The sequence below is a fragment of the Buteo buteo genome, chromosome 5, assembly GCF_964188355.1.
Source record: "Buteo buteo chromosome 5, bButBut1.hap1.1, whole genome shotgun sequence".
Lineage (NCBI taxonomy): Eukaryota > Metazoa > Chordata > Aves > Accipitriformes > Accipitridae > Buteo > Buteo buteo.
Genome location: NC_134175.1, coordinates 26277819 through 26303242, shown reverse-complemented (window position 1 = coordinate 26303242; position 25424 = coordinate 26277819). Strand labels below are relative to the sequence as shown.

Genomic DNA, 25424 nt, shown 5'->3' with positions numbered 1-25424 from the left:
TATTCTTTTGTGTGCAGGAGATCAAAACCCTTAGAGTAAAGTGATTAAAACTGTGGTATTCCATGCCTCCTCTTCAGGTACTCAGTAGATATTTTTAGTTGATCAGCCCACATATAGCTGCTTAACGACCTATGTACAACAAAGAATCCACAACAAGAGATGATTTTAAAGAGACTCTAGAGTGCTTAAACCCAGTTCTTTGGCTAGCCACATGGATTTTTTTTACTTTTTTTTTTTTAAATCAAACAAGTATAGTTTTGGACAGTACCAAGTTGAGTGTTTTAGGGTGATTAAAGGGACTTTAATATTTCAAGAAAACATTAATAATACCACAGAAATCTTTGGCTCCTCCTTCTATCACAAGATCTATGCTGCATTTACTTCCTGGACTTTCCTGCTGTAACTTCTGAATTCAAGAATATCTTCTTTCCAGGAATGTTGCTTCCAATTCAAAAAATTACTATCAGACCTCCTGCCTAACTAGCTACAAATCTTGTCAGGCAAGTGATTCCCAAAGTATGAACATACACAGCACTGAGAAAATGCCATAGGTAACTCCACACCTGCTCTCTTATTAGTTAAATGCCCCTTTCTGTGTTACATAAAACATTGTCAAAAGGATGTCATCTACATTAGAAAAAGCATGCCATCTGCAGTAGGAGCACATGACTAACCTGTTTGTACTAGAGAAGCTGACGGTTCTCAGATTAAAATTCAGTTGGCTCTTTTCCTTTTGAATCATGTGATTTCTCCCTTTCTGGAGGAAAACACACTGTATAGCAGGAACATAAGAAGTTATCATTCCTGCAGTACAGGACACACTGTGTCTAAAACACCATCCTTATAAAAGAATTCACATGGATCAGTCTTAAGTTAACTCTTACTCCTTCCTGATGCAAATTCCATTACTATAAATACCACAGCCATTTCCTCAGTTAATGCACACATGATTTACAGATGTATATGTTTTCACCGTTGTAACTGTGTTTCCTTATTTCACCATTAAATCTGCAAAACTCACATGCCCTTCCACAAACACAGAAACTGTAGGAGTATTTTTCTTGCTTTGCCCATATCATCATCCCAACTGCCATCAGTTGCACTTGTGAAGAGATTTCATATCTTCTTTTGGTTTGATGCCAAAAGGCTTAACCACAATGACACTCAGTATATGCTACTAAAAAACCCCCGAACAACAAAACCAAACCCCACACACAGAAGAACACAACACCCCCCAAAAAAACCACACACCCCAGCAGCCACAATTAAAATTGCACACAAGAAATTAGGTTTTTAAAATAAAATTAAACTTTATTTAAGTGTTATTTAATGTTATGACAACCAGATCAGGTCCACAAACTTTTGCTTGTCATTGTCCAACCAGCACAAAAACAACTGCAGGAAGTAACGGCAGCTTCCTCACAGTTTTGATATATAGAGTCCTTATACTTTCTCAGTCCACAACTCTACCATTTACTCTTCTTCCCTAGCCAAACTCTCATAGAAGACAGTCATTTTTCACTTGATATCATTTTGCATTTAACAAACACCAGCTGCATCTCAGCCCTTCAGTGTAACACACCAATATGAGTGTGGAATACATGTTTTCAGGACTACCAGTTTATGCAGCAATTGTGTTTTTCCTATCCATTCCCTTCCCATCTACATGTTCACACAACAAAACCACAATATACCAAAAGGAACCCCATCTAGACTTCCAATTTGACTTGTTTCCAACCTATTTATCCTTCTTAAACTAAAAATTAACTCCTACAGCTAAAAAAAGAAAAAAAATACATATTTCAACAGTAACCCTCATCTTTCCTATATGTATTCATGGCTGCTGATCTTTGGCAAAGCCGATACATCCTCTGAAATACTGTACGTTTTTCTCCTCTTTTTCCTACTCTCCCCACCTGAACTGTGATCACTGAGAAGGAACCTGCAGTACCATTCCAGCTATGACTACCTACTCCATACACTCTTCCGAGTTCAGGCCACAGAAAGGTTTGCTCAGTAAGTCATGCAATTGTTCTGCATCCTCAATTACTGAATCACTGAAATATATTTTTCCAGAGTTTCTTTCATCACCCTATATATTTTAGCATTCATTTTACAGTGAATGCCAAGTCAAAAACACTATGAGAACTACTTTCTTGCAACTTAACTGCTAGTTTCAGTTTACAGGAAGAGACCTGACCACACACTAACACAAGAGGTACAACAGAAAGCTTCACACAGTTTCAACAAGGAACAAATGCCCTTGTCAGGGATACCACAGTTTTGCGAGTACAGATCAACATCAATTGCTTTCTAGTTATTCGCTGCCAAAGCATAACATTTCATATTCAAGTTCACCATCACAGTTCAAACATCACATCTTCCTCATGTCACTGCCATGCAAAGTACTGACATGAAAAGGATGAAAGTTGTCCTTAACTTCATTTTACAAGATGCATTTTCATTTTCCAAAACCTTTTTCAATAGAAAAGATACTCTGGTAATAAGTCACATTCTTTATGATTCCCAGTAACCACCACATGCTTTTCTCAGGCCTTCTTACCCCTCATATGATCGTTGGCCTTTCCTTACTCTACTAAGCTCCTTTGTCATTCCCTATTGCTTCCAGTCTGCTACAATTGTCTAGCATTAACAGCATTATCCTGTATAACAGGGTAACAAGCTAGGAGTGCTTTTACTACCAGTGCTCCCTCTCCAATTGGTCAGCATTTCCAGTTCTCCTTAAACTCGATTTGCAAGCTATGACATTATTTCAGTACATGACTATTTTGGTTCAATCCAGCACCTTGAAAGCACTCAGCTGACAGCACACACAGGCACATACAGTCCCATACAACCAGCTGGGCTAACTGCCTCTGTAGAAGTGACACTAGCAACCCAGCACCCTACTCCAGCACATGAAGATGCAACAGATTACCCAAGAGGGAGGCCACAGAAGTCAGTGCAGAGTCTCAGCACTGGTTCTTCACCCATACAACCCACAAAGCATCTCTGACATAACAAAAGCCAGTAAGGTGCTACTATAATGTTTTCATTTAAGAGTCCTGCAGGGAAGCACAAAGCATCTCTGACATAACAAAAGCCAGTAAGGTGCTACTATAATGTTTTCATTTAAGAGTCCTGTAGGGAAGCACACAACTGAAATCCTACATATTTGATGCTAGACAGTTTCCTACAAAAGCCACCATCTGTCCATGTCATTCTGCGCTTGCAGTTGTCAGCCAGCATGGTCCCCGAGCAACGAGAGTATCTGCTGTGCAGTGTAAGCTAATGGACAGATGAGGGGTGGTAGTCAGCATCTTCAGGAGCAATTTCATTCCATCACTGTTTAGAGGCACCAGCAGTCTTTTATTTATTTATTCCTTTCAGTTTGCTTAAGGTTGGCATGTTTTTAAACTCAAGCAGGCTAGAGAGACTTCTGGGAAGGACTTGCGCATTTTCCTGCCTACACTTGCCCATGTTACAAAATATCTGAGTAATGGCCAAGCCTAGAGAGACATTTACAGGCCTACAGATAAACGGCTGCAAGAAAACTCAACTAGATTAGACACCTCACTGTCACTGATGTGAGTGGGTGAACTGACCTACCAATCTAGGTGTTTATGTAAATCACATCACTTCTCATACTTCTCATTCTTTAGATATGAGAATAATTTCTAAGATTATTTGTACAGCTGAGCATCAGCTGCAGTGGCAGAAGTAAAATTCTCCTCTGCTCAATGTTCAGAAATCCTCAAAGACCTGATTATTCAGCACCTTTTAAGATAAAAGAAGGTATGAAAACTAATTTTCTAAAGTTTGCTTCAAAAAAAGCACTGCCTCTAGAAAATTTCCCTGTAACCTCCTCACCAATCCAGTACACTTTTACTTGCTTTACACAGAGTTCCTATGTGTTACAGCACCAAAGTTATTTGGGGGAATTTACTTAACAGTGAGACAGGGCACTCAGCACCCAGTATCACAGAAATCTCTTCAAAAAGCCAGCAATTCCTGCTTGGTCGAACTTTACTTCTTTCCAGGGTGATTCATCATCACATTTTTCCAAGCGTACTTTCATCCAAACCCAGGGACGTGAATGGAGGTCCTGAAAAGGCGTTGGAATAATGCAGCAACAGTTCCTCCTCCACACCTTAGGCTAAGTGTCATTTCCCTGACTGCCTGCTCCCAGTGGAAGTCAAAGAGCAAGATTATTTCTGCCTTCTGAGTACCAAACAACCTACCTCACCTAAAGGTTTCTAATTTGTAATACCCAGATAATTTCCAAGTGATTTACAAGAGGTAACCAAGAATGAAGTAAAGCAAATTGGCAAATCAGCCAAGAGCGCACTGCCATACTTGGGGCATTTGAGAAAAAGCTTTAAAAAACAAAGCAAGCCAGCCTTAATTGGTTTGTTGTGACAGGTAGAACTGAATAGCATACACAGTACTAGACGGCAAGGAAGAAGATGATGAATGTGTTCAACTAAGACAGCATGCAAATGACTTAGAGAGATGAAAATGCTAGTTAGTTATCTGTACTGGACTTTTGCCTTGTTATCAAGGCTAGACATCTTTCTGAAAATCCCATACACATTAACAACATTTAAGATCTGATTTGTTTGCACTAGCTAACATACTCTTGGAAATACTGTCTTGCACAGGATTTTTACCCAGCTTAGCAGTTTGCTCAAGGCCATCACAAATGGCTGACAGTAACCAGGCAGATCTCAAGAGGGACCCCTGCAACCTACTTACTAGCTCTTCCTGATCTTCATAAAGCCATTACACAGTTGCACCTTTGCAATCACATTCAATTCCCACTCCAGCTAAAAGAGATTCAGTATGGCATCTGGCAATAGTTCCAAGGTTCGGAATAAAAACGGTTTAGATGCAAGTTCCTATTCAATTCTCCTCAAAACAGCTACAAGCAAAAACCTGCATTTATAACTCCCTTGAAGACACAAACATCAACCCCATTCAGACTGAGTTCTAGTTTGCATGTGGCTGTTAAGCAACTCAAGTCTCTCAAGACAAAGCAGAAATTTTCAGGATCAAGGTTCAAGTGACTTTAAGACACTGGATGTGTTTTGGCATCCTCTTTTGTTCCAGAATGTTTCATAATTGAAACAGCAGAGCCCCCAAAACAGTGTCTTGCTGGAACACTAAGATGGGTAGAGGGAACACACTTCTGAAGTTAAAGTGCAACCTCACTAACAGAAGCAGCGTAGCCTGATACCAAATCTGCCATCAATCTAGACAGTCAGTGAACCTTTGTTCACCTCCTTCCACCTCACTCTGAAGCATCCCAGACCAGCTAGTACAACATTCCCATGTAGCGCAAAGAGTTGAAATTACCCAGGGTTGTAGAAGATCTTCTTTGCAGCTCACCAGTCAGCTGCTTTTTGTAAGGAACCGGTGACCTCAGAGACTGAGCCCTGGTGGGATGCTGAGGACTGGACCAGCCACTGCTCAACACCTGTGGATCGCTCTGTCCTGCCTCTGCTCTCTCTGCCGGGGATGAAAGCCTGCCATCATCTGGAGTTGACAAAAAGCGAGAAACCAACTGTTCAGACATGATAAAGAAAAATAATGCATGCAAAACTAAAGGGTAAAAACCTCTCAAATAGCTCATTTGGATCATAATTATACATAACAGAAGACATGAATTTTTAGTCTGAAAAGTACCATACAAAACATGGAAACAGGCCAGTATGTAAAACTTGTCTGTCAAGGCTCAGGGTATTTGAGAAATGTCCCTAATGTGAAAAGTGTTTAAAAAAAAAAATCAGTAAGCATCAATTATTCTTGCTATATGGAGTAGCTATGCTTGATCATCAGCTTCTGCCTTGAAAAGAGTTTTTCAGTCATGTTAGAAGCCAGTACTGAGGTCACATTAAAGTTACCGCAGCCTTTAATAAACCACCCTTTTCCATCAGAGGATCAAGTATAGACAGGTTCTCATTGATTCCAGTAACATGCCCATTTCATGTGCCATTTCAAGGTTGTTTTCACATTCTTTCAAAACAATGCTTTGCTGACTCCAGCTACATTTGTCAGAGACAAACAAGTGAAGCCAATATTGACCACATCTTACGTTACTTTCAATAAATTAATAATGACAGGTAATATTCTGCTATGCAAACTAATAGCAGTCATACCAAGTAATTATTTTTCATTCTGCATAAGAAGAGTCTGAACAGATCAGCTTACTTATGCAAAAAGCTATCTTGGCCCTTTTTCTCTAGCCCAAACATCGCAGAAATATGCTTAGCAGAGCTGAATAATGAACAGACTAAACAAAAGCAGCTGACCAGTTTGCCATCTCCAGCAAAGAGATATACAGTTTTTGTACAAAACCAAGGTGCATTCATTCATCACTCTTTGCACTGTATTTCTTTGAAACAAAAAAGAAACTCACATAGGTCTTTAAGAGCTTGCCTACTGAGAATATAAGTGTTTCATGATACATGTAACACAAAGGCCAAAATCAAGCAGTACTTTTTAACATATAAAACTTTCAAAACACTTCAGACCTCTTGATGGGGAACAGCTAAGCCATGCAAATTAAGGGTGAGCTTCCTGTAAATACACCACTTTATTACAGCTCAGCTGCCTCCCAGCTGAAGGTATAAGATGCACAGGAAGGTGAGGAGTGGAGGAAGTCTGAAGTAAGAACTTGCATTGGAAGGACAGGCACACATTTTGCTCATATAGGCTGGCAGAGGGCTACTCCTGCTTTTAGCCCCAAAAACTTCATACAGGCAAAGGAAATCCAGAGGCCCAGCTAAGAAGCTATACAATACTATCTGCTAAATGGCTTGTCTCTGACCTTCATGGGCAGCCACAGGTTTCTAGCTGCAAGATCCTGGCTATCTTCTCCCACAGCAAAGCTCTACTATGTCACCCAAAAGCAAGATGCAACATCCCTCACAAAAGAACTGACTCACCATCCATTTGGCCAGCCATCTGACATTATGCTTGTAATATTCAGAGGTGTTTTTACAAGTTTATGTGGCAGCAGAGGGCATCAATAAAGCAGACATCACGCACAATCCATGCACACATGTTGCCCCAGGCACTTACCTTTGCTGAAACGGAAGAGATTTACAAAAGAGCTGTAGGCTGATTTAAAAGGAGGGTCATCCTGGTCAGGAGTCAGGGGTTTGAAGTGAGTGAGGTGAGACGGACTACTAGGAGAATGAGGTAGATCACCAGTAGAGTCCAGTGTTGGAGACCGTTTGTCATCTGCAGCCATTTCACGTGCCCTGGAAAGAGTTCAGCAATGTGCATTATACACAGGGTGCTGAAACAAAACATCTTCAGTCAACTGAAGAGGAGGTGTCTCATTAGATGCTAGAGTGGGGACATTCACCCACCTACCACAGACATCCGCTATTAGCACAGGTCAAGAGTGCCAGAGTTAGGAGCCCGTGTCCCCTGCCTGTCATTGGCAAGAGATCAGAATCTCTGCAGAGAGCAATTCAGAGCTCCTAGTTAAACATCCAGAACAATCAAAGTAAGTGGACAGCCACTACACTGCCTGATGACACACTCCAGTTGCTGTTTTAAAGGAACTTAAAGTTTTCAAATGGAGACTCTGCATGCGTACCACAAAGTTTTAACATCAGCTCAAGAGAAAAGCTGTCAGTGCCGTGAGTTCTGCAGCCCTTGTAACAAGAAAACTGAAGACAGGCATGCCTCAGCAAGCACAAGACATACTCATCATCTGGCCAGGCTAACTTCAGAATGAGAAATAGAAAGAACTGCAAACAATCGCAGGACTGAAAGATTAAGTTTGGTGGACACTGCTTCCTTCCCCTCTGCGCTACAGTACAGGGCCTTGTGAAAGTTACCAGGAAAGTAACCCAAACTGTGGTTTATTTGTTGCCGTATCTAACACCTCCAAACTTCCTTGTTTTCAAGAGTAGCTACATCAAGGAAAAACAAACAAACAAAACAAACCACCTTCTATATTAGGGGAAGCCATACTTGTTAAGCCTAGTTGCTGTGTACTAAAGCCTTCATACAGCCAAGAGTCATACTTCCTCACAGCCCATATTCTTTAACCTCAATACACACCTGATTTCTGCCACTCTGCCTCACTAAGCCTGCACTTCTAGACTGCAAGGCTAAGGTGCTCACTACCTTCATCTTTGTTTAATCAAGACTTAGTGAAACATTTGACAGAGCAGGAACATGGGGAGCTAATGGAAGCTACGAGGGACAGCTGACTTTTACCTGTGCCAAGGATCAAAACCCTCTACAAGCCTACTTCCTGCTTAGCAGCTAATAAACGCTCCTTCATGAAATACTAGTTTCCAGTTTTCACAACTGCTCCCTAGACTTTACAGGCATATTTTACTGACTAGGACATTTTCTTCCAAGTTCTAAGAAGCCACAATAAAAATCTATGTAGTCCAGAGAAAATCCACATGGTTGACAAGTGACACTGGAAGTGCTAACAAGCTGCATGCAGCTCATGTGGCAAGGTTTGACCATTCCTACAATGAATGCACAAAAGATGGTATCTGCAAGTCAATCATGTGACTTCTCAGTGGACTTTTGCTTGTTGCTCTGTATAGTAAGCACATTCAGCTCAGAGTTTCTCCTGACATTCACATATCCTTAAGAAAGAAAAAAGACATCATTCACAAAGTTTCAGTAGTAACTTTGGTCAGGTTCTTTATGTAAGGTTGAGTCTCCATCTGGAATGCTTCGCTCTCCCATGTAAGTCACGGTACTTTTTGCTGTTGTGCACTTCAGCAATATGATTCAAACAGCTGATGTTTTGAACATGCTTAAACACCAGAGTTCATGGAAAATACCTTCAAGAGCATATCTTCAGGTAAATTTGGAATTGTTTCTTCAACACTTAAGACAACTGATAACTTGCTTTTTAAATGTTGAATGTACAACAGGACTGTGCTCCCACACACACTACCACATTAAAAAATGCCATTATAAGGTCAGCCAGAAGTTTTATAGGAAATTATGTTCATATCTCAACAACTGGCTATAACCTGGCAAGACAAAAAAAACAAGGAAGTCTCTGAGCTTGCATACATCATATATGTGATTCTGGAAAAATAAACTTTAGCTTCAAGGGAAAAGAAACCACACAGTAATTGCTTCTGTGACAGCACTATCCTAATTAACAGACTGAAGAGCACTGTGCTTGGCATTTGCTCCAGAAACACCTGGATCTTCTGTGCTACACAACACATTAGCTATGGAGTATATCATCCTTTCTTGAAGTGCTTTAGTTCTCCCACTAAAAGGAAGACACGACCAGCCCCCCAAGAAACAGGGAAATAGTCACTTATTTGTAGATTATGGGAAATCAGAAAGAAAGACACACAGTCAACAAGCACAAAAAAAAGACTACGTCTTCCTCGGGCTCCTTACCAAACAGCCACTGGGGATAAATCTAAAGCCACTTCAGGCTGCAACGTCTTCAGCAATCACCAACTCATCACGGATAAAACAGAGTGCAAGTACGGGCGCGAACCTCCACACACGTTCCGCAGTTACATCCGGAACGGCTCTGCGACATCCTGCACCCCACAAAACTGACCACAACCTCTCAGTGCCAGAAGAGTCCAAGCACTCCTTGTTACTCGGATGTTCCTCCTGGGCACCTGGCTAACACACCCCGGGTGTAAAAGCTGAACAGTCCTAATTTAAACATAAGTGCATGACACACACACTTCACTTCCAACCTCTGCGCCACAACCACGCTGACTGCTTTGCTTTCCCCTCTGGAAAGGGGACACCCCTACCCTCCCCCGTCACAGACACGCACCCGCCGAAGGCGACTGCCGCCCGCCTGGGATGGCGGACCCGGAAGATCACCTGCGGCAGGGCGGGAAGGAAGCAGCAGAAAGCTGCTTGCAGGCAGCGGCCACGCAGCGACCCCCGAGCCAGCCTAGGAGCGGCACCGCCGCCAGCTGCTATCAAGGACCGGGCCGGGCCGGGCCAGACCCCACAAAAAAGGCTCACACACCCCGGGGAACCACTACCACGGGCCCACGCAGGATCGCCCAGTCCCGGAGAGGCTGTCCTCACCTGCTCCCCGCGGGTGACGACGCCGGTGCGGGTTGCCGGGGCGCAGGCCCAGGCCGACACCGCCTCTTTTCACCCCCCCCCCGCCTCGGCCCGCTTCCCCGCCCCGCCCCTAGCAACCCGCCGCGCCGCCGCCAGCCCTGCCCAATCGCCCGCCGATGGCCGCGCTCCTCGCCGAGGCATCGCCAATCGAGTCTCCGCGCCAATCCATCCGCCGGGGCCGCGGCCGTAGGGGCGGGGCCGCTGAGGCGGCCTCCTCCGCACCGCCCGCCCCGCAGCCCCGTCGCCCCGTCACTGCGCTCCGCCTCCGGCCCGCGGCCCTTCTCCGGCTCCGCGCTGCGAGGAGGCGCGTCCCGGGCGTGGCAGCTCCAGGCTGCCACCGCGGGAGCCGCCGCCGCCCTGGCAGCGGAGGGAGCCCGACGAGGCGGGTGTGCCCCCCCGGGGGCTCCTCCCCGGTTCCCACTCCCCGCCTCGCCCCGGCCCCAGAGGGGCGCCCTGTCCTGCCCCTCGAGGCGGGAAGCCCCGCCACTCGGCTGGCCGTAGTGCCGACACGGCCGCCTCCGCGCCAGCCGACGTGTGCGTGTCCGCGCCCGCCCCCGTTAGGCGCGTCCCCTGGGCCGGGCTGCGGAGCGGTTCCGCCGGGACCCCGCGGCCGGGGGCAGGCCAGCACGGCGCCGAGGGCAGGCTGGCCGCCCGCGCTTTCCCCGGGGCCCGCTCCAGCAGCCCGGGCACGCCCGAGCCCCGTCGGCGCCCAAGCCTTCGTGCCCGCCAGCACCATCGGCGTCCCTGTGGCGACGCAGGCCACTTACTGCGGCTGTCTCGGGAGAGCGCGGAAAAGGCCCGGCCCGGCGGAACGGCCGCGGCGCGTTACGTGCTGCCGCGGCCGCCTCACGGGGGGGGCATCGGCGCGCGAAACCCCGGGCAGACCCGGCGGGGCGGTCACCGCCACGCGCCGGCCGGAGAGCCGCTGGGCGAGCGGGCCCACGCGCCCGCGGGTCAGGGCCGAGCGGCCGCTCCCCCTGCCGGCCCCGCCCCCGGCCCGCCGCCGGGAGGAGGGGCCGGCAGGGGGCGCCGCGGCGGCGGGGCCGGGCCGGGGGCGGGGGCGCGGCCCTATAAGAGGCCCCGCGCACGGCCGGGCCCCGCATCGCTGTGAGAGCCGGACCGGCACTGCCCGCAGGTAACGGGGACCGGGGCTGCGCGGGTGAGGCGGGACGGGCCCGCGCCGCCCCGCCCCGCCTCTTGGTTCTTTCCCTCCCGGTCGCGGCGTCCGCCGCCCTGCAGAGGAGCCCTGAGAGGGCGGTTTCGGGCTTTAAGGGCTTTTCTCCCGGCGGTTCGGGGCAGGGGCTCCGCGGCAGGCTGCCCGCCCGGCACCCCCTCCCGCCGCAGGTGTCGCGGAAGACGCCCCGGGTGCTGAGGGGGTGCTCGCACCCCGGACTCGGCCTCCCCGGCCTGGCGCTGGGCTTTCTCCCCCGGCAATCCAGATCTCTCTTCACAGTCGGTGGTGTCGCCTAATGCCGGCTGCGCTCAGGGCCCCTCGCGTACCCCGGGGCAGCCCCCCCGGGCCGGGGGGAGCGTTCCGGGTCGCTGCCGTGCTGGCCAGGCCCGGCAGCGCCGTGCCGGGGTGGTGCCGGTGCCTGGATTTCAGCCCCGGCTGGTGGCCCCGGCTGCAGCCCGCGGCCTGGTCGGCAAACTCTACCTGTGCCAGAAGAGCTAGGCTGCGTGGCGTTGTCAGGGGCGGGCGGCGGGCGTGGATGGAGGGCAGCGCGGCTGAAAAACAAGTGCAGGCAAGATCTCGGTTAGTGACGACGATCTCCGCCGCTCTCCCTGGGAGCGTGCCTGGTCTGAAGAGATCTTCCGTAAACCTGAATTAAGGAGTTGTTGCAATAGGTAATTATTGACTCTAGGGCCCAAGTCCTTCCTGAGGACCAAGGAGTATTTGGAAACTCACGAAGCTTCTTCTAAGCTGCCTTGGCTAAATGCTTGAGTTAAATGTATTTAAAGAAGGGTTGCTTTAGGAGAAAGACCTTGCTGACTTTTGGCAGTTCTGGAGTGTATAAAAGCAAAGGGGAAGAGTGACAGAAAGAGTTGAACTCTAGGGAACGTGTGCTCTCTAGAGGAACCTCTTGGCATGTTGACTCTGGTGAATGAAGGGCGGATGCTACTGCTATACTGCCCTTGTACATAGAGAAACTGGGGACATCAGTGTTTGAGGAGGGGAAAAAAACTGGGGCTGTGACCAGATAAACACGTAGGATGCTGTCAGAGTTGTTTAAGAAGCTGCTGTTTCCACATATCAGTGGGGATGTATCTCAGTGGAGGTGCGTCTCTCATGCTTTTGTTCCCCTTGTGACAGCAATACCATATAGGTCTGAAGCCAGCTTTGCAAAACCTATTGCTAGGACTGACATAGTCTAATTTGTCTTATCTAAGTAGGGACCAAACCACAAAACAAGCAGTGGTGGGTGGGTGTCTGTGTACATTTTGGCTTAAATGAATCAGACTGTTTCTCACACTGTGTAAGTGCCAAAAGCAAAACTGAAGTCTCCTGAGTAGCAATCCTGTGCCTAGGCCATGGGAGTGTAATACACAGTCCTTATTTAGATAGTCACAATTGAAAATTGGGCCCAAAATACCTGCATAAATAAACTGAGTTCAGAGTGTGGTCATATGAAGCTGAAGTTTTCCATGAGGACTAGAAAGGCCTAATATAAGCCAAGATACTATCTTTCTTTGTGATAGGAGTGCCTTGGACTACTTAATTTTTCAAGTTTATGTGCTCATAGTAAATAGAGTCTCAGTAACTCACAACCTTGTTTTGCTTTTTTAATTTTTGCTTTTTAAAAAAGTTTGATGCAGTAGCTAGAACATAGCTTAAAGTGTATTCTCTTCCCAGACTAAAAATGTTTAATGGATTGGATTTTGGAAATTCAGCACAAGTTGGTTTAATTTTTAAAAAAAAAAAAAAAAAAACCTGAACTGGGGAGCAGTTTCCCCACATGCTTGTAACCTGAGGCCCTTGCATTGCAAACCTCACACCTCTGAATAACTTCATCTGGATTAATAGACTCTGTGTACAGTAGTACCCCTCATTCTGGATAAAGTGATTCATGGACCTTGGTATCTGTAAGACTGCAACCTCAGGCACAAGGGCTTGGTATCTTACTGTAGTATCCTAACAGCTGCATACAAGAAGGGGGCTGTCTTGGGAGGAAGAACTTGCCAAGTCATAGCTCTTGCATAATCAGAGCTGACAACCAAGAAACTGTGGCTGTCAGAAAGCAGGGCACTGTGTTAGAGCAGTTCAGTGGCTTGTGGGGTTGGGTTTTGTCAAAGAACAAAGTGCAAATAGAAGGGCAGAGTTCAGGTTTATTTTCTGAGGCTTTGTGAACAAATATCTTGGGAAACCTCTGTTCCATACAGAAAACAAATCTGTCCAGTATTTATTTTAACAGCAGAAATGAAGCTTGCCAGGAGAAAGTACTCTTGATGTGGCCCTTGAATTTCTGTACCAGTTTCCTTCCTTCCTGCAGAAGGAAGTTAATAAAGAAGCTGACAATGTATTAATCGTAATAGTGCCAGCAATATGAGCTGTCATTAAACTAATGTCCATTAACCCCTGTTTTTCAGAAGAAGAGGCAACTGGACTAGAACTCGTGAAATCTAAAAATAAATAGTGCTCATCTATTTCTGTGGAATTTGGGGGAAGAGTTTGGTCATGCTTTCAAATTCTTTTGTACAACCATAATTAAAGTTCATGCCCTTAGAACACAGGTCCTTAAATCTCAGATATTAACCTTTATTTTTTCTCAGATAGATCTCCCTAGGAGCTGAGGCTTTAAGAAGAATACCAGTTAGCATGAAACTAGGGATAAATTGTGGTTATTTTCAAGACTTTGAGGAGAGATCCTGTATGCTATGTTAGTACCTCTCTTCCAGTTGTGTTGTAAAAATGCAGGATACACGTATTGGTGATGTGTGTTGGCAGTTTTTAACTTGGGCTGGGGGTTTTTTATGTCTGTTGCAGCTCAAGATGTCTAAAAAAATCCATGGGGGCTCTGTTGTGGAGATGCAAGGAGATGAAATGACACGGGTCATCTGGGAACTGATTAAAGAAAAGCTGATTTTTCCTTACGTAGATCTGGATTTGCACAGGTAATGGCTCTATGACACACAGCCACTTTGTACTGCAATTTGCATGTGTCATTAGGCATTGATCATGTTTCATTTAGCACCAAGAGCCTTATAGCTCTTCCTGCGCTAGTGCAGAGAGGCTAACTAGCCCTTTTTATACTGGTAAAGTTTCCAGCAGACTCCCCTAGTTAACTCACCTACAGGCCAACCTCACTAAGTACTCTGGAAAATATGGCCTCATGGTGAGGGTATTTTTTCAAAGTCTGGCACCTTCTCTGGGGTTCCTCATAGCAGTAAGCAGTGAATGCTTAATTGTGAGCTAGCTCTTCTCTATACTGTGCCTCTAAGAAGGTCTCTCACAGACATGGTCTGGATTTTTGTCTCCTCTGTCTTGGCTTTCCAGCACCAGGGCAGTCTGCACAGCTTCCTGCATCCTAAACAATCAGAAACATGGGATGTTTCAGCCACTGCCTGACTTGAAGCCTAGCATCTGTGGACTCGGCTTCTTGCCATCTCTGTCTGAAGATCTGCCCGGAGGGCAAAAGGGTGGTTATAGGGCACAGACTCTGCCCTGATGCCTGTAAGCTTGAGCTCTGCTACTGTCAGTGTGAGCTAACTGTTGCAATTGCTCCCTGAGCCTAGGCTGTGCTCCTACACTCCCTTCTGGAAAAAAATACTAGCAGCTGGTGTGGCAAAAGGGACATGCTATCTACAGCATCTGGTCAAGCAGAAAGAATAATCTCTTCCCTTTCTAGCCACTGAGCTATAATTATTAGAGAAGTATCCAACTGCATTGCTCCTAGCCATGTGGACAGAGGCCTTCAATAGTATCTGCCACTATTAAACCCACAAGTCTGACCTCTTCCCCTGCTCCTGCAGTCATTTGTATGCCTCCTACATTAGGCTTTCTGCTTGCTGGTGTTGAGAACCAAGCAAACAGGAACCCAGCAGCATAATACATGCACACAGTCTGGAGAACATCCCTTTTCAAAAGAGGGGTGGGAGGAGGGAGAGTGGACCCCTGGCTGAGGCAGCACAATGGCTAGATTCATGTATAGCTGGCTATGCTTCAGGGCTGTCCCATGCTGGGCACCCGTTTTTCTCCAAAAGCTATTAAAACAGTGAGCGTAGGAAGCGTGCTTCCTCTGACTGAGGGGAATATTGGTAGTTTTGCTGCCAGAGCAGGATTGTGCGTCTGTTGTCAAAGCAGTTTTTAAGCCTAGCATAGCTTCATATGCTCAGGACGTGAAGGAAGCCAGAACTCTCAGCACAAGAGGTTTGAAATAAAGGCCCATATTCATCTGGGGATTGTGCTGCTCCATACCATCAGAATCCCAGTCTGAAAGCTTCCATTGCAGGAAGCTCAGAAAGGAAGGCAGAGGAGATACTGCTATGTCCCATGCTGGCAGAGAGCCTCAGCCATAAACTGAAGCTGTCCTTTCTCCAGCCTCCTACCAGCAGCAGAAGTATCAGTGTATGAGCCTATGTTTTCTTCCAGTCCAACAGCATTTGCAGTGGAAGAGGCAAAAAACATGAGTTATGGCAGAGTGCTGGAACTACACTGACAGGCACATATGGGGTCTGCTTTCTTTCCTGTTGGACATGAAGAAATGTCCTGGGCAGTTCTGACCATCTTTGTGGGTTTGTTACAGCTATGACTTGGGCATTGAGCATCGTGATGCTACAAATGATAAAGTAACTGTGGAAGCTGCTGAAGCCATAAAGAAATACAATGTTGGCATAAAGTGTGCAACCATCACTCCTGATGAGAAGAGAGTGGAGGAGTTCAAGTTGAAGCAGATGTGGAAGTCTCCCAATGGGACAATTAGAAACATCTTAGGTGGCACTGTCTTCAGGGAGGCTATTATCTGCAAGAACATTCCCCGGCTGGTGTCTGGATGGGTGAAACCAATTGTCATTGGCCGTCACGCTTATGGGGATCAAGTGAGTCACTTCAGTGCTTATGCCTCTTTTTATCTGAACAGGCTTAGACCTGACTGGTATAAAGCTACAAAGACTTAGACAACCCTGTGCTGCTGCTTTATCCCTTGCATTCCACCTGGGAGTGGGTACTTGCTGGCATTTTGTTTGTACAGCACCTGGCAAAGTGTGGGAGAGCCTGCTTCATGCCTCTCTTCCTTAGACAGTGTAGCTGTATAAACAGCATTCAGGGGCCTGTGCTTGGATTAGATAGGTCTGTACCTAAACATGGGGTATAACTCCTCCAAGTTATTTTTCTTCACCTCTGCAGAACCCACCTCCCTTCATAACAATGTCTTTAGAAAATATCCTTTACACTGCCCATCTTTTTACTTCTCAGAAGGACTTCTTGGTCGCAAATGTTGCTCACAGCAAAAATGGATCTGAGTGAGTGATTTTTTCAGAAGTGGCAAAGTTGCCTTTTGTGCGTGGGTGTGGGTTTGTTTTCCTTTTTTTTTTTTTTTTTTAACTGTGATCTGCTTCTCAAACTTACTTGCACAGCACTCCCGCAGAGTTGTTATTCATACTGGGCCCATCAGTCTGTGGTGCTGAAGAAGGGAAACATCCTTTACCAGAGCTCTCCTGGCAGAGGTAGTACAAGGCCATGGAAGGCCCTAGCATGGCACTCAGTGTAGTGGCCTTTACAAAGTTCAGACAAGAATCAACCATACTGTTCTCTGTAGGTAATGATACGCTGTAAAGCAGCCAAACATGGCAAAAGACTTTTAGTAGAGCCGAGTGCTTAAATAGGTGGGTACACCCGCAAACTGAGGGTGAGTCATAAGATCAGCTGGGGTGGGAAGGTAAAATAATAAATTTCCAAGAGGAAAATAATTGCAGAGCCCTGACACTAGAAAAAAAAATGGGGTTCAACATCCTTAACAGTACTGAATAACTGAGAAGGTCAAAATAATAATAGAAAACAATGGATTAAGGGAGAAGGATTGAAACCTTGCCAAAGTATGAGATCAAAGTGAAAGGAATAATACAAGAACATGTAAAGGACATATGAGCAAGACACTTCCGTAACTTCAGAACAGCTCAGGGAACTGATTCCTTCAATATGAAGGAAACTACATGAAAAAGGGTGATGAATTTCAAGGAAATGTAACCTTAAATAGTACTGTTCAGGACAGTTGGGAAGATGAGACACCATTTAAAGACTTGAAGTACCTGTTGGCTCTTTTGAGTCTGTGTAGCTCAGAGAAGCAAAATGTGCACCTATTTACAGAATTCAAAGAACTCTTACTCCAGATTGGTCTTTCAAATGTCATATGATGGATAGAAATAATGGCTTTTATTAAGGTGCTGTATGATTTTTCCCCTTATTCATGAGATCAGTAGTTGTGATATGAATGGGGTTTTTTGAGGCAGGGAGAGGAGTCTTTCTACTCACAGACCACACTGCACTCTGGATACTTTGTACTTTAAAACTTCAGTGCAGCTGCAAAAATACATACTCTGCCAACTGATGGGGCACAAGAATCTGAAAATTTTTTCCCTTAAAGAGGAAGATATCTTCTGAAATAGGCAGGCTCTTAACTACTTGTCATTGGATTAATTTACTAGATTACCAAGGACCACACGGCTGAGTAAACAGAGCCTGATCAATGGGGTTTTTTTGGTACAACTCTATGTTTTTCTGCACCCTGCCATCCCAAATGCAGGTTGTCTTTTATTGTTCTGTCCTCCTGATAGATAAAATCATCATGGCAATTTTTATTTTTTTTAACAGTACAGAGCAACTGATTTTGTGGTACCTGGGCCTGGAAAAGTAGAGATGATCTACACTCCAGAAGGTGGAGGCAAACCAGTCACGTACCTGGTCCATAACTTTGAAAGTAGGTATTATCTTTAAGTTGTGATTAAAACTGGTATTTTTTGTTTAATTCAACCTTAAAGTATTGGTCAGATCTGTTTGATAGTAAAATATGACTTTGAGGTAGAGTTGGGGAGAAGGTCTGGGCCTTATTTATCTGGGAAGTACTGAAAGTTAAGTGAAATCTTCCTGGCATCAAAAAGGCATATCAAACACAGTCATATTAGATTGGCCATCTGTCATGCTTCTTGTATGATGACTCTGGTAGTGGCATGTATGTTTTTTCTCTCTGATCATAGGGAAACGTGCTATCTAAACGGGGCTTGACCTAAGGGGACATATGTTTGAGAACAATTTGGGTATAATTCTTTCTGGTTTTAGTTTGTCTTACTGAGCTCTATATACCTTTGCAGTTTGTACCCTTCTTTATTAAGCAGTCTCTCTTTCAGTAGAAATGAGAACTGACACTTACTCTGCAAGGTGGAAAAGATATTTGACAAAGATGCTCCTGACTGTATAGGCTCTAACTGTTTTAACAGATGCAGTCCCCCCCTAGCAATATTGCTGTGCTGGTTGTAGACGTTGCTAGGCTCAGGAGGAGGAGCCCTGACATTGCTGGGCTTTGTTGCATGGAAACAATTACACACATGTTGCTAGAACCTAGAGTGTTTCTCTAGGGGCAGGATTCAGGAAAACATCGCACAAGTCACGTCTCCTGCATATCAGTGATCAAAGGCTTCAGGTTTTGAAGCCTTATGGTGACCTATGTATGTGAGTGTGCAATGTTTTGTTTCTAGCTACAAAAACTTAATACATCCATGTAAACCGCAGAATCCTAGTTTGTATGCAGTTGGCTTGGCAAACAGGTACCAAAACTGCCATATGACCCTCTTTTGTAATACTTGATTTCTCTGGCATTCTTTCTCACAGGAGCCTAAATCTCTGCTATCTCTTCTTGCACAGCCTTTCATCTGGAGTTCACCTGCTTCACTGCCAGTCCTAATCTGTTTTCATTTGATAGGTGACTGGTGAGCCTGTAGTGGAGGTGTCTGGCAGTTCCAGCTTCCAGTCTGATTCACCACTCTGCGTCGCATCAGCGAGCAGAAAGCAAGGAAGTGCAAAGATGGCAGACTACTGCTGTTGCTCTGGGGGAACTCCCCTCCCCACAGATAACTGTTGTGCCAGCATATCTCCACAATGCGTAAAGGAAGCTTGTCCTATTGCTATACTAATATGTTCAAACTTGACACTGAATCAAGAGATTTTAGTAGGCAGTAAGATTGTATGATTGCAACAAGGTTGGGGTTTTTTTACTTATATGCAAATAAGTATTTGAATAAAACTTAATAGCTGTCATCCAGCAACTATGAAATCATGGCTCAAGAGGACACGGTGTCTGTAGCTGATCAGACCATGTTCTGTCCTTGACTCATTAAGCGAGGCAGGGGGACAACATGTATTTTTGCTGGTAACAACAGGAATTTCATTCCCTGCCAATATCACCTTTAAATGACCTTGCTATCTTAGCAAGCAGATAAACCTCCTCTGGCTTCCCCTCTTCATTCTGCACACATGTCCATATAGTAACAACCATCTGGAGGTAAGGATAAATGGATATTAGGAAAGAGTATTTTCAAAAATAAAACCAAATCTGCAGTGTTTCTGGAGCGAAAATCCCTGATAAAGGCACTGTACAACAAACTAGAGAGGTGGTGGTAGTGAGGTGCTTAATTTTAAGTACATGGTATCTACTTTTCACTAGAAACACAAAGAGCTGTGCTCTGAAGATGACAAAGCTTTTTCATGAAGCCCTAGACCCTACTTTCACCCACAGTCAGCCTCTCCCATGATCTGAATGCTGCTTTCTCCCAGGTGACCTGGGCTGTAAGTTTAAGGCACTTCCATTCAGGCTGTTGACACATCTGCATTACACAGTCTAAGTCATGTGAGTGTTGATAGTTCCTCAGAGCCTTCTTGGGACTTTCCCTTGCATTCACATGACTGCCATGTTCTCCCCGCAACTCACTGGAAGTGAGCCTGAGCAGGTGAAACAAAGCTTCAGGGTAAGCCAGACACATGTGCTGAAAAGATGCAGGAATGCATGTGGGGACTTGTTTACCTGAGCTAGGCAAAGCAGCCTCTGACTGCCAGAGTTAGTTCTGCAGTGCAGTCAAAGCCTGAAGGTACAAGACACTTAAGATGGAACCAAACCCATTTCTAGCTTTGACTGAGACTCCTGCTCCAAACTCCTGCCTGCTGCTTTGATAGAAAAAATACTTTGTATGACTAGTAGGAGTTCAAGCACACTTGCTCCTGTCACAGTTTTGCTGTTTAGGCTGGATTAGGAATAAACTTCTTAGGGGTATTAGATCACAGTATTAAGATGTACCTAGCTGTAAAACAAAACCACCTTCCTATCCGTATGTCACGGGACTGGTGGAACTTAGAGCTGATAGTGCAAAGTGAATCTTCTCCTGAAAGAGCCAGCCTTAAATTGAGAACTATGTCAAGACACCCGGGGATAACACCAGCCTGCCTGCCAGAGTATGCTATGGGGAGACTGTCAAATCCTTAAACAAAATTAAATCTAGTTGGTTCTTATCTGTTCTTTCTCCACTAACAGGGTGTGGTGGTGTAGCCATGGGAATGTACAATCTTGACCAGTCTATCAAGGATTTTGCCCACAGTTCCTTCCAAATGGCACTGTCTAAAGGCTGGCCCCTCTACATGAGCACCAAGAACACCATCCTGAAAAGATACGATGGCCGCTTTAAAGACATCTTCCAAGAGATCTATGACAGGTAACCAGGATAGTTGCGTACTTGCTACTGCAGTGCATAAGTCTGCAGCAGAAACATCTTCTCCAACCTTGTGAGCTGCTACAGTTAATTCAGCATTCTCAGACACTCAGCAGCACTTTGGGGGGGCTGTGTGCCTTCCCTGTCACAGTCTCTCTTGTCCTGCAGGACACAGTACTCAATATTTAAAGCTCTGCTAAATGTGGCTGTGGTGTTCATCTCTCCTAACAGAGTCACAGGTTCTCTATGGGCTCCTCTGTGATTCTGAAGCAGACTTGCAGAGGCCTAGCAAAGCAAGCAAGCAAAAAAAGAGTAAAGAAGATGCAAATTTCTTTTAAGTTTTTTTTTCTCTCTTATTTCTATGCATCTCGCTATGTACAATTACTTGCACAAATTGCGCAATCCCTGTTTTTATCTATATAATGAGTTGTTCTGCTTTTTGTTTTCCAGAGAATACAAGTCCCAGTTTGAAGCCAAAAAGATCTGGTATGAGCATAGGCTCATTGATGACATGGTTGCTCAGGCCCTGAAATCTGAAGGAGGCTTTGTCTGGGCCTGCAAGAACTATGATGGGGATGTCCAGTCTGACTCTGTTGCGCAAGGTGTGAGATGTTTCCTGTGCTACACTGAAGTATCTTGTGACCTTGTGTCATATCTTATGTAATGGCCCAGGACATGGTGTAGGGTCTCAGAACTTATATTTCAAACCTGTGGCCAGTCATGGAGATATCAGGCAGGCAAAGAATTTCTGATTTCACTTTTACAGGAGAATCCATTGAATGTAGACTGTGTAGTTGCACTTCTTTACGGAATGGCAGTTCCTACCAACATAGTAACTGATGGCTTTCCATTCTAATGGAAGGTATCCAGACAGCTGGGATTCTGTCACTGCCAGCTTGAATTAAGCTGACTGATGGTGAGCATACTGGCAGGTGTTCTACAGATAAGTAAGACCATCTTCAGGACCTAAAGCTACCTGTCAGGTGTAAAGAGAGAGACTGATATGTTTAACTTTAGACTTGCAGTGCTTGATCAAAATCCTATATAACCAAGCTGCCTGGTGCCAAAACAAATACGGATGCAGAAACCCACAAGACAAGATGTGTGGCTTTATGTAATACACTCTTTCTAAAGTAATGCCAGTAAACTGCATCCCACAGAACAAGGATGTGTGTTGGACTGCTGAACAAAGAAGCTGTCAAAGACACAGCTCTCTGAAACCTACAGGGTTAGAAGTGATGTGAATGTCCAGTTTTGCCAGCTGATGGTTCTTTTCACTAGAGCAGATGCTCTTGATATGAAGTAGGTTTGTTTACTATCACCCTGTGGGGAAGATGGTGATTGACAGCCCAACACTGTTTATTTAGGATTCTTTGTTCTCATACTGCATCTTTTCAATAAAAATCTGTCCAGCAAGTTAGGTGAGAATACTAATTTTCTTAAAACAGTGCAGAATGTCTGCATATCTGTATTTCATGGTTCAGCAGCACTTTCTGTTCAGATGAGCTGTTTTGATGTGTCAGGACTAGCCAGTTAATTGCAGCAGCACTGCTGTTTAGGAATACTCACATCAAGGCTGGGAGGATGTAGGAGGATTGTAGGATGGTGGGATTAAGGGGAATTTAAGGGGGCTGTCCAGAGGAGACACTGAACTTTTTAAACTATGTATTCTGTAGGCTATGGCTCTCTAGGCATGATGACCAGTGTGCTGATCTGCCCTGATGGCAAGACTGTTGAAGCAGAAGCTGCTCATGGCACGGTTACTCGTCACTACCGCATGCACCAGAAAGGCCAAGAAACCTCCACTAACCCCATTGGTGAGCTGCTTTTCATTGCCCTTCAGTGATCTGTACACATGAAGGAACAGGTTTGGAGTAAGAACATCTGCATCCTTTCTGCAGAGAATTGCTTCACTGAGTGGTGAAACTGGTAGTTCATAATGCATTTTTCTTCCACGGAGACAGCTGCAGCCTGGAGCAAAACCAGGGTGGAATGGAGTAAGTGTGAGCAATAAGCTAGACCTAGCCTTTGAGACATGCTCTCACTCTTCAGCAAATGATGGGTTTATAGCCACAACAGCCTTAAGGTTTAGGTTGGTTGTTTTTTGTTTTACTCCCCTTCCTGATGCTCCAAAAGACCCAGCCACCCATGAAACCACATACATACTTAAAAGTGTAAGCGCACCTAGAATGGGACACGAGGGAAAGAATCCTCTACAATTGCATAGGGACCAGAGTGTAATGTAATACCCAGAAGAAGACTGCACCCTTCTATCATAAGGACAATAAGGACAACTTTCTGTGTAACCATAGAGTCCTACTACCAGTCTTTCTTTCCAACTTGGGCAGGAACAAAATAAGATAAAATGGCACGCACAGAGAGATTGCTGGAGGCAGTGAGTAGTTTCTGGGGCTTGCTTTTCTTTAGAGCTGCACAAAATGCAAAGGATGCCTAGATGAAGATAAGTGTTCTCTTTCCCATACCAGATTTTCTATCTTTTTTTCTGTCTGTTTTAATAAAAAATAATTACTGTTCCACATGGCAGTTTAGAACAATGTCCAGGGAGTTCTGGAAAGACAAAGTAATCTAGTGTTCTCTCTCAGCCTCCATCTTCGCATGGACAAGAGGACTAGCTCACAGAGCTAAGCTGGACAACAACACTAGCCTCAAGAACTTTGCCATTGCCCTGGAAGAAGTCTGCATTGAGACCATTGAATCTGGCTTCATGACAAAGGACCTTGCTGCCTGTATCAAAGGCCTACCTAAGTAAGTGTATGAACTCCAAGCTGTGCTTGGAGGAGACTGTTTTACTTGGTGTTTCTGAACAACATTTTCTGGGAAGTTATTTTAGTATGGTGAAAAATTGCTGGAGTCTGGTCACAGAACAGGGCTCATCTGTGTACCCTGTGTTGTACAAACAGAATGTGAGACATTCCCTGCTCCAAGTAGCTTAGTCTAGGTTGCTCTGTCCTTGCTATTGTACCAAATGCATAGGGGAAAAAATAAAGAGGGAACTGCAAAGATTTCTCTTATGACAGGCTGGCTACGTTGGCTAGATCCTGCCCTGTCCATTTATTAGGATAGAGACCTACTTCACTGCAAAATACCACCTGGCTACCTCTTCTCTAGAGCCTTTTGGCAAAAAACACCAGCCTGATGAGTAGGAGTTGGGTTTAGAGGCAAGACTTGGAGTTCTTTGAACAGTGTTCCCCTGCTGTGAGTATTTGAGTGGCTTTACAACTAATGTCTGTCTTGTTTTGTTTCCCTCCTTCAGCGTCACACGCTCTGACTACCTGAATACCTTTGAGTTCATGGACAAGCTTGCTGAAAACTTGAAGGGGAAGCTGGCCTCCCTGCCCAAACTTTAAGGCATGGGTTCTACTCAAGCTCCATTAACAAAGCGTCTCCCACTTATACCAGAGTGTAAGTGGCACTATATCACACTCTGTTGTGAACATTTCAAATATTAGACAAAAGTAAACATGTACACTTTTTTAAATGTTTAAAAGACCATGTTTTCTTAAACCCCTTGAGCTGCTGGGCTAGGCCTTACTTTTTGCTAAGCAGCTGAATGTGATAGCATTCAAGCTCAATGCAGGTCTGGATTCCTAATGTCATTCACAGTAGACCTGAGGTTTCTCTCTATGACTTTGATCTGTGTTTCTTTTCACTCTTCCTCTCAGACTGAAAGCCAATCTGTGTCACAGCTCTGGTCAAACCAGTGGTGACTTACTGTTCAACAGACCTTAGAAATCAGAACCGTCCTCATCTTTCCAGTACTGTCCACTGAGTGTAAGTGAGCTTACAGGGCTATGCCAGCTCTGTTGCAGCCCCTCTCTTACTTAATTTATCTCTTAGTGCCAATCAGAGCATAGTATCCTGATACTAGGGGATTTGGTCCCACTGCTACAGTCAGGACTGTAGCATTTGAGAAGCACTTAGTAAATGCTACAAACAAGCCCTATAGGCTAAGAGCCTAATAAAGCCATGCTGCAGTATCTAAATGCAGGCCATGCATTTATATTCTTCTGACCAGATGTGAAGCATAGGAACTGTTACCTCTTCCCCCACCCCACAACTCATAAAGGTGCAAAACTTTTTTTCACTTGTCTGGGCTATTACTTAATTCTTCCTGTTGTGATATAGCAAGTCAGATTATGACTGTGAAAAACTATTCCATCCATGCTTTTGTGTTTGGTTTTTTTTTTTAAGAGTATTTTAGTTCAGATTAAAATAAAAGCCAACTAACATTCTTTGTGTCTCTCCTTCCTTTGTGTGATTAGCTGATATGGGGAAATAATCTCTCCCTTCTTAGAGTTTTAATTTGTTCTGGCCCATGGCAAGATGTGATGTGTAGTGTGGTGGTAAGCATCAGGTAGTGCACAAGAATTTAAAGGTACCACCTCCACTGAAACTTTATTTTGGGACTAATATAAACTCAAATTGATGTATCACCACTCAACAAAGATCAGAAACTGGTTATACGTGAGACAAATTCTTACCCTGCAGCTGACTAGCTTTAAGTGTTGGTTAGGATAGAAATGCAATGTTAAGACTAGATCGGCTAGTATTAACATTTGTTTGGGGATGAGCGTGTGTCTGAAGCACAGCTCTACAACTGCTAGCAGCTGTCA

At 45.0% G+C, this 25424-nt stretch overlaps 2 protein-coding genes across 16 annotated transcripts in view; one reads left to right on the top strand and one right to left on the bottom strand.

The window, feature by feature from the left end:
• Positions 1-11066, bottom strand: part of PIKFYVE (phosphoinositide kinase, FYVE-type zinc finger containing) — a 74428-nt gene extending 63362 nt beyond the window's left edge. For 13 of the 14 annotated variants that reach the window (XR_012650455.1, XR_012650456.1, XR_012650457.1 and 10 more), the window contains exons 1-3: positions 10066-10140; positions 7084-7265; positions 5356-5535 (exon numbers count right to left, since the gene is read on the bottom strand). Coding sequence is in view for 11 of the 14 variants with exons in the window: in XM_075028293.1 (XP_074884394.1) it covers positions 5356-5535; positions 7084-7255 (352 nt within the window). In the remaining 3 variants the exon portion in view is untranslated. Of the gene's footprint in view, positions 1-5355; positions 5536-7083; positions 7266-10065; positions 10141-10871 lie in introns of those variants that run through there. The other variant, XM_075028294.1, reaches the window with a different exon arrangement.
• Positions 11067-11138: 72 nt separating this feature from the next.
• On the top strand, positions 11139-25043 carry IDH1 (isocitrate dehydrogenase (NADP(+)) 1). Of its 2 annotated transcripts, none has more exons than XM_075028290.1 (9): positions 11139-11239; positions 14087-14214; positions 15846-16137; positions 17909-18014; positions 20616-20793; positions 21241-21392; positions 22467-22607; positions 23394-23556; positions 24065-25043. In XM_075028290.1, the coding sequence occupies exons 2-9, from the start codon at positions 14093-14095 to the stop codon at positions 24156-24158; spliced, it is 1248 nt and encodes a 415-aa protein (XP_074884391.1). In that variant the 5' UTR covers positions 11139-11239; positions 14087-14092; the 3' UTR covers positions 24159-25043. The 2 variants fall into 2 exon arrangements, with proteins under 2 accessions (XP_074884391.1, XP_074884392.1); XM_075028291.1 differs by lacking the exon at positions 11139-11239 and adding an exon at positions 11749-11949.
• Positions 25044-25424: the final 381 nt, after the last annotated feature.

Coding starts and splice junctions, on each gene's coding strand:
- IDH1 (XM_075028290.1), top strand. CDS start 14,093: ATGTCTAAAAAAATCCATGGGGGCTCTGTTGTGGAGATGCAAGGAGAT. Junction 18,015..20,615: donor CCTGGTCCATAACTTTGAAA/GTAGGTATTATC, acceptor CTCCACTAACAG/GGTGTGGTGGTGTAGCCATG. Junction 23,557..24,064: donor TGTATCAAAGGCCTACCTAA/GTAAGTGTATGA, acceptor TCCCTCCTTCAG/CGTCACACGCTCTGACTACC.